Source organism: Polyergus mexicanus, unplaced genomic scaffold, assembly GCF_030449975.1.
Source record: "Polyergus mexicanus isolate NDT 795.1 unplaced genomic scaffold, iyPolMexi1.0 SCAF_15, whole genome shotgun sequence".
Classification (NCBI taxonomy): Eukaryota; Metazoa; Arthropoda; class Insecta; order Hymenoptera; family Formicidae; genus Polyergus; species Polyergus mexicanus.
In genome coordinates, this window is record NW_027223335.1 from 3,754,334 (window position 1) to 3,763,512 (window position 9,179).

The 9,179-nt window shown below is 29.4% G+C and overlaps 2 protein-coding genes across 2 annotated transcripts; both read right to left on the reverse strand.

The window, feature by feature from the left end:
* Positions 1 to 12: 12 nt before the first annotated feature.
* On the reverse strand, positions 13 to 6,437 carry LOC138939797 (integrin alpha-9). Its single transcript, XM_070307978.1, has 21 exons — positions 6,193 to 6,437; positions 5,893 to 6,108; positions 5,363 to 5,612; positions 5,135 to 5,270; positions 4,859 to 4,923; positions 4,551 to 4,698; positions 4,387 to 4,472; positions 4,118 to 4,306; positions 3,823 to 3,922; positions 3,543 to 3,735; positions 2,917 to 3,098; positions 2,693 to 2,811; positions 2,383 to 2,600; positions 2,094 to 2,307; positions 1,779 to 1,945; positions 1,532 to 1,715; positions 1,008 to 1,407; positions 513 to 615; positions 285 to 414; positions 147 to 203; positions 13 to 68 (listed from the first exon to the last, which is right to left on the reverse strand). Exons 2-21 carry the CDS (start codon positions 6,078 to 6,080, stop codon positions 24 to 26), a joined length of 3,174 nt encoding a protein of 1,057 aa, XP_070164079.1. The 5' UTR covers positions 6,081 to 6,108; positions 6,193 to 6,437; the 3' UTR covers positions 13 to 23.
* A 401-nt stretch (positions 6,438 to 6,838) lies between these two features.
* Positions 6,839 to 9,151, reverse strand: LOC138939693 (metalloendopeptidase OMA1, mitochondrial-like). Its single transcript, XM_070307761.1, has 8 exons — positions 9,082 to 9,151; positions 8,555 to 8,909; positions 8,335 to 8,474; positions 8,055 to 8,228; positions 7,866 to 7,973; positions 7,588 to 7,788; positions 7,279 to 7,455; positions 6,839 to 7,141 (listed from the first exon to the last, which is right to left on the reverse strand). Exons 1-8 carry the CDS (start codon positions 9,109 to 9,111, stop codon positions 7,043 to 7,045), a joined length of 1,284 nt encoding a protein of 427 aa, XP_070163862.1. The 5' UTR covers positions 9,112 to 9,151; the 3' UTR covers positions 6,839 to 7,042.
* Positions 9,152 to 9,179: the final 28 nt, after the last annotated feature.

The following is a 9,179-nucleotide window of genomic DNA, read 5'->3' on the forward strand; positions in this document are numbered from 1 at the left end:
TAGGTAAATATACAAAGAATCCTCTATTCAATATTTGTGATTTCTACTTTATTTCCATCCTCTATTATCTGTAAAGAATACTTTTAACATTAGTTCTTATGGCGATTAATTTATTAATTGCTTATATTATATGCATTATTTTATACCTCGTTCGTCTTTAAAGCAGATAGTTCTTCCTTTGTCATTCTTTTAAAAAAACCCACCTATAATTGAGAAGTAATAATCAATGATTTCAACACATTTTGTGAAAAAATAATAATGCAATGAAAAGTATGAGGACTTACCACACTTAATATAATAATAATAATGTATAATAATATTAGACCCAACGAAACCGATACTAGCACAACCCACAATTGTAGTTTTTGCGTCTTTACGGTGTTACGAAATTCTGTCGTGAGATTTATATTACGTCTGTGTATAAAGTATATATTTCTTAAATCATGATACTATTTTCTAGATTTCATTACAGTTAGTAAAAAATTTATTATGACAACAATATATATACTTACCTAGCCTCTATACTGAAAATTCTATTTGCCGGGCGTATAATTTCAACGTAAGCATCCGTGCTGAATTTTACAATCTTTGTTTCGTCCGACAATTTAAAATTATCTGAAAGTAATTATAAAAGTAAAAAGAATATGTACGTGATAGTAGTTTATATTAAAAACTGCACGAAGTAAATTTTACAATAAAATTATATGAAAAATATATTCTCTTTTACATTTATTGTACAGCTAGAATATAACAACATTAAGATACTTATTATAAAAATTATAAATTATATGCATTGTTCTATTGTTTGTTAATGATTATGTATTTGTTTGTACAATCAAATATTTTAGTAATTACAAAATAATTCTTCATATTATTGTGAATAAAAATATCATGATTTCTCTTATATGTTAGTATATTTCACGATAATAAAAATTATATTATAATTTTACTTCAATATTTTCTCCGGCGTATACAATATTTTTTTCTTGTTTGTGATGATTCCATACCTTTGAGCTTTGTGGCGTTGATAATTAATCTCATCGCAAATTTGCCGATATCTTGTCGCGTTTTTAACGCGCTGAGATCGCAGTACACTGTCGAACAATTTACACCGTATGTTGAACAGTTCAAATATATAATGTTTCTTTCTGTCAGATTATCGTTTGAAATTTCTGATTTTATTGTCGTATTATAAAACGTTTGCATAATGCGAACCGCTATAGTCGTACGATCGTTCACATCTCTCTTGAAAATATCATGCGTTACATTTTGCAGTATACCATTATTATTATCTGGATTGTATGCGTACAAATCGGATGTTGTTTCCCCTCGAAGCTCATTTTGTTGCACGTCTATCAGATCTATCCCGTCCGAAAAACAGTTATAATATTTTCCAGATATATATATCTGAAAAAAATATTTTTAAATATCTTTAAATACATAAAAAAAAAAATAATAATATAACAAATAATTATGAGAATTTTCTATACATTTTAGGCTCTATATAATATATAATATATAATATACCAACCCGCGGTTTATATAAGAACACTAGAGAATCTGCATTCTCTGTGGCAGCTGGTATGTTGACAGTGAATCGCGCTTCATCTATAGACGTCGCACCGAATTTCAATATTTGATAAGTATGCTGAAACGTTATATTTAATTGATCCTTATCCAAATTAGGTAAATAATAACTTCCCTCAATCGTTTTTCTGCAACATGATATATCTATTATTATACAAGATACACTTTTTCTCTTTCTTAAAGCTACTGACCCGTTTAATGATAAGGACGCCTCGCTATGTAAAGTAAGCCAAGATTTAATCATATGGGTTCCATGATTTACACTACGGGTTCGTATTTCCGTAGAGAACTCCAGAATACGTCCGTGCAATGAACTATCGGTCAAATGTCTCATATCCAGATCCAGTTTTATAATTTTCTGCAAAAAAAAAGAAGAAAAAGACACCGATAAATTTGTTGAGAAAAAGTTCTTAAAAAATTCTTAAATTTATTCCTTTTTAATCTTGGCACTCATTTATTCGAAATAATGGGCAAAACGAATGCTCGTAATTTTATTGTCGTAATACCTGTTCATTCATGCCGAGCGGATTGCTAACGTTACAAATAACCATCAAGTTATCTCCATCTGTATCCTCTTCACAAAATGGTAAAATACTACGTAATACTATGCCTTCCGGCAAGATAAATACAATTATCGTAAGATACGCCGGCTCAGCAAAATTCTCCAAGCGTACTTCCAATGTGATATCATTAGAACCGATCACCCACGAATTATTCTCCCTATATTTTATATTTCAATATGTATAGGTGAATTATTTCGCGATACACTTTTTGAAGAAGCTCAATGTTACTTGCCTGACTTCCCGAAATTTAACTATTGCAGATATATTGGAGTTGCAAACTCTGTCCTCTCCGCATTCAATGTCGAAGGGAAGCAAAAGCGTTTGCGCGCTCTTCGATTTAGCGCTCTTACTCTCAACGGGACATATTTTGCAGAATTCAGACGAATCATTATATGTAAAATTATGCGTTGCGTAAATAGTGATCGGTTCGATAAAATCTTGAATATTATCCTACAATGTGCATTTTGTCAGAGAAAGGTACGATATCAATAAAATAATTATAAATGACATTGAACGTATATAGATGTGATAGTTATTAATACCGAAAGTGTAACATTAGTATTCATACACATATGAATAGGAGGTTCCGTTGATACCAATTCCAATAAAGTTTCCTCAGTACGTTTATATCTTTTGTCCACAATAAGGGAAATCTTAAAAGCTGTAAATTATGAATTGAAATATACATACATATATATATATGTATATATATATCATAATAAAAAAAACATTGTAATAATTTATTGCTTAACATGTTATAACTTACCGAGTGTATTCGCCGTATCGTAATCGTGATAATTGACGCACACTGTAATTAAAAAGTCGCTGATGTTTCTTTGTAAGGTGCTCGGAACGGTGTAAATGGTCAAATTGGTTCTTACGACGGGTTTACTCCGAAGTACTACGACATGTCCTGATTTATACGCGCCTATTGCGACGTCTGCATATCTACGAATAGATGTTGCACATAATTAAATATGAAATTATAAAGATATTTATAAATATGATTTAATCTTTAAAAAACATAGATAAAATTATATAACTAGAAATTCTCAATCTAAAAGATACAACGAATTTACATACTATCTTTTTCTATTTTTGCAGGTTTTTGATATGAAAAAATAAAATTATAATATTCGTTTGTTTGTCCGTTTAGTACAAAGAGCAAATATATAAAATCGAAAAAAATAAAAAAATAAAAGATGTTTTATATTAACCGCTATCGATAAATTTCGAATTTAAGACTTTACTCCTTCTTCTGTATTTTATCAGCAATAATTTACTATAAAATATAAATAGTAAGTTTGTATAATAGTTAGATTTTTCAGCTAACAAAACATAATTCACAATGTTGAAAGAACATGATACAAAATTGCACAACAATTCACCAACCCATTGCTGTCTATATCGATTGGCTCAGATATCGAAAATCCAAACGTTCGTATGTTCACCGGAAGATTATGACCTTGTGATTGCATGGTGATCCTTTGCGACATGAAAGGTCTTACTTTGTCCTTTAAACTTGTATCGCCGTTATAAATGTAAATTACTCCAGATTCCTCCCAAGGTGCACCCACGATAATGTCTAGAATTCAACAAAGAGTGTATCATTACAGGTTGATTAAATATGACAAAATGATTTCACATTTTAATTATAAGCACAATTAATCACCATTAAAACCATCTCCGTCTAGATCTCCGCTCGCCACCGCATAACCGAACAGCGCATCCTCGCTGACTCCTTCTAAAATCGCGGCTGCCTCGAATTCTCCCTGTATCAAAATAAATTTTTGATAAAATTTCCCGTATAGCGTCAAAAAAATTGTGATATTCGTTTACATCGAATATTTGTAATTCAATTCCCGATCAATAATTAATCTATTTGAGAGTCGAGATAAAGTACTAGATATATCTCGTTTAGAGATGAAAATCTCGGATTCATATATACATCAACAACGAAAGTTTACCTTCGGATTACCCAAATATACGTGGACTCTGCCGTTATCGTTTCCCCAATGTGGTGCTCCGATCACGAGATCGTGCAGACCGTCTTTGTTTAAATCGCCCGTAGCCAAACTCGCTCCAAAAAATTCGCCGATGTCAGTGCCCCAGAGACGAGCAATCATATAATTTCTATCCGGATCAATTATAGCGACCTATTATTGTAAAACATTTAGTGTGTCGCAAATTGCTATAAATATCTCTTGCGTACGGAGTATAATAAGTAATGTTTTACCTGTCCCACGTAATCCCATCCTGGATCTGCGCAGGCATAAAGAGATTGATTTCGATCGAAATAGTAGCCTGATGTTACCGCGTAGCCTAAAAAAAATTCTATCTTAATTAAAATCCATTTATCATACGGAATAGAAGTTCACACATTATGTATAGAATTCATACCAAACTGCGACAAATTATCGATTATTGGTATTTCCATAGTTTCCACATAGGTCTGATAAAAATTGCGTCTTTTAAAACGTACTATATTGATACTACCGGTAATATTGTCATTTGGTCTTCCTATGATACGATTTATCGCTTCTTCACCCTGATGATTAAATTATTTTCTCATTAACGCGTGTATATTCAATAGAAATATTTTAGTAACAAATTTAGCAAAACAAGACTTTTATACTATATAAAAAATAAAGATATATATTGATAAAAATATATAAAACTATAATAAGAATAAAATATCGTTAACATACCCGCGGTGATGCAAAGGTAATGGAGAAACCGTGGATTGGATCAAACCATGTATTTTTGCTGTAATCTAATGTATTTAATAATAATATTTTTATGTTAATTTATAATATTTAATATTAATATCTTTTTCAAAAAAAAAAAAAAATATATATATATATATATATATTATGTTATCTTATATATATATATATATAATGCAAAATCGAACGAAGATCGATAAAAAAAATTCGGCTAAAAGCTCTATAGAGAAGAGCAAAAGACGATAGAGAAATAAATACCAAAATATTCAATTTCAAACAATTCCGCATCTAATTTTGTCGACGATATGTGATCGCTGTAACACATGCCCTGCATAGTCTCTACATACTTGTTATTCTTGAATATAATGTTCATAATTGTTCGTGGTGCGCATATCTATAATGAGATAAATAATTATAAAAGACATCAGAAAAAGAGAAGGGATATATATTAAAATTCCTTTAGGAATTGTTCATTTTTCTTTATACCGTAAGGAAACCGCTGCTTCTTTCTATCGAAATCGCGCTACCGAACCAGGACTGTTTTTTCTTTATACGTCCACGCATTTCAAGTTGACGTATATATATTTCTTCATCCTTGATGACAGCCGGTTCGATCTCTGTACACTGGCCCGGCAAACTGCACCGATAAACCACGCCGGGTTCGTTTAGAAATTTTAAGTTCACTCGATCGCGCGATGGTCGGGTATAATTTCCGCGGGGTGCTCCTATGAACAGCCTGTTAAAATAAGATAGATATTACATTTTTACATGGTTCTATAAAAACAATAGAAAATATCTTATAAACATAATCAGTAATTTATATAAATAAATATAATCAAAGTTTTACTTTCTAAAAAGTAATTCATTACCATATATATTATATAGAGACTATTATATGGGTACATAGATATCAAACAAATATATTTTTAAAGAATCCTTTTAAAATTATTTATTATTTATTGTCTTATTTATTTTGTGCGCATATAAGAGTATATATGAATTGGCATACACATTACCATGAAGAATCCTTCTGCGAGTTACGATGCAACAGCACCGAGTAACCGAAATAATTACGTTCGAATCTTGTGTGCTGATATTCGTCCGCATTAGCCGCACTATTCGGATATAATATTGGATGATTTGTATCGATGTTATATGCAGACACGATTAAAAGATTGGAAATTAATATGAATTTCATTGTCATCGCAGTGAAACACTCGACTCACGAGCTTCTACAATGAAAATAAATAATATTTCTGTATACATTTGTAATACGTCACCAGCAAATATGATATAGAAAAATATAATAATATTACTATTTTCTTTTTAAATCTTCTTAATAATTACATGACAAAAATATATCAAAGAAATAATGTAAGATTATTTTTTGTAATATATATGTGGGTAGATAATACAGAACTTGGCAAATAATAGTATGATTTGTCACTGACTAACTTTGATGAAATAGTATGACTATGCCATCAGAAGAACAGGAAGGATGATGATAAGATAATCGTTACAAATCGCATTAGGCCATTTGACATTCAACATTAATAGAATTTTTTAATTATATATCCACACACACCCACACACACACACACACACACACATATATGCATGTATAGAAAAAAAATTTTCTATATGATATATTGTATATAGTTAATAATGACGTAAAAAGAATCAATAGAAAATTACATAAACATAAATAATTCATATATTGTACATTTATTTTAAAAAATATGTTTTATTTATACAATATAAAACTTATTATTTAAAATGACTAATATATATTTTGTGAAAATAAATTAATTAATAAACCAGATAAATTAAGATAAAACAATTCCGAATAGTATTATTGAACATAATATTATACAATATTCATAAACTATATTTATACAGATATATTTTAATAATATTTAAATCAATATCATTATATATATATATATATATATATATGTATGTATGTATACGTATGTATATATACTGTTTTTATATATATGAATATAAACCACATTTTTCACTATACCGAAAAAAATAAATAGGTTATATAATATTATTATTCATCATTTACTTGATTCACAGTTTAAAAATATGTCAACTTTTGGAAAAAACTATATTTGTTGAATAGGCACGTTAATCTGACGAAAGTATTTAATCTTTAAATCTTCATGAAATGATTCCTTTCTGTCTGAAGTAAATTTCCTGTTCCTTTGCCGATCGTTCGTAGAACTTATTTCTTGGATCTACTGCAGGCAATACTGGACACTGCAAATCATATTAAATTAAAAATTTTTATGTGTACTAAATTAATAAAAAATAATATGATTTGTAATAGATAGTTTATAAAAGTTTATAGCAATAATGATAGTGTTAATATAATGCATATAAGCTAAATAACATACTCCTGAATCCTTTCGTAATTCTATTGCTTTTGTCATTTCTTCATTTAAATTCTTCTCTCTGTCTCCGTGACTAGGATGTGATGATATCCATGGTAATTCTGGAGGCAATAGATGCATTTCCGTAAGCGTCCTCATTGTAGCCCAAAAGACAACTGCTTCACGAATATCAATACAAGCCTGTAAAGAATAGATGTGCCTATTAGTCATGAATAATAATTAATTTTTAATAATATAAAATAAGCAATAATACAAGATGTAAAATCTAATATTAAGCTATTATGCTATTATGCTATTAATGTAACATTATACCTTCGCAGCTAATCTAAGTCCTACTTCATCAGCTTCATTCTCCAAGACTCTACTATATGGGAGTTTGTACATGATATTCACAATTCGTTCTCCTATCATGTGAATTATAGCAGCTGCTATATCAGGAAATAATGCCCAAACTAATAATATAGGTATTGCTATTAAAAAGTCCCACAATAACTGATCAGACAATGCTTCAAGCTGTTCAGAAATCAGCAATTGTAATTTCATTACATGAAGAATATAATTAATATCCAAGATTTTATAATATTACTTACCGAATGTGAGAGTAACGAGTGAGCCATTTCATGAGCCAAAACAATACCTAATTGATCATCATTTTCAATCATTTTTAAGATATCTAAGGATACAAAGATATTTCCACCCTAAGAGAACACAGAAGGGATAAAAATAATATTTGGAAATCTTATCAAATATGTATTGCTGTATAATATTCATATATTTACTGGCAAGATGTATGAGTTTGATAGTGGCGTATTAATAACAGTTAAAGTCCATTGTGTATCTCTTATGGATTTTAAATCTTTATTAGCTGCCAAAATTTTTTCAATCACCCTTAGAAGTGTCTTGTAAGCTGGATGAGTCTTAAGTACTAAATCTTTTTTATGAGCTTCTAAATGCTGAAATAAGAGAGATTACGTGATATAATATAAACTTGAGAAATATTTTCATAAACAATATCCCCTCTCTAATATACTTTTTAAAAAGTGTATTGTTTATACTTACAACTTCAAGAACCATCTTTCCTAATTGTTTCTCCTGTTCCTTGTTAAAGATTATAAATCTTGAACGTTTTGTCAACGGATCAGTTTCGAGATGTGTTATATAATAAATAAACAATATAAGGCCATATAATCCAAAGCAACCTTGGGAACAATTTCAAATAATGAATATATAACGATACAAAGTTGTTATAATAAAATTATTTAGCATTATGTAAACTCACCTAAAATTATATTGCTCCTATCCTTGACCCATTGTTTGTATTCTCCCTTTTCTTTTTCAGACTTGCGTGCCCACCATTTTTTTATTGTGCGCCCCATTAAGAATGCGCCAATGCGTAAAGCAGGACGTAAAAACATTGCCACGAACGGTGGAATATACAAGCTTTGTGTAGTGCGAAAGTAGCATTTTTGCAGTGTTATACATTGTAGTTTTCTGCGGTCAATTGTATTTTGATTAAGAAGTTTTTTACGTTGCCAGGAATAGCAGTGATTTTTTATGGGACGAATAACGAAATGGTTTGTTGCACTTCGCTGAATGTTTCTCTGACATAAACTTCTTGATATGAACAACATAATCTATAAAGGATATCGAAATAGTAGTTTGAATCTAACTTGTTCGTTAATTGACCATGGTTGACCATTGATTTTTATTATTTATAAAGCATTTCATATATACATATAATAATATATAATACTTATATGTAATATTTATTTTATATATAAAATGTAATAACATGTAAATATTTACATAATCACATTGAACATGAACACAATACATATTAGAAGAAGCACTTCCATATAATTATTTATTTCTCATATAGCCATAGAGAAAGTAATTTGAAAGAT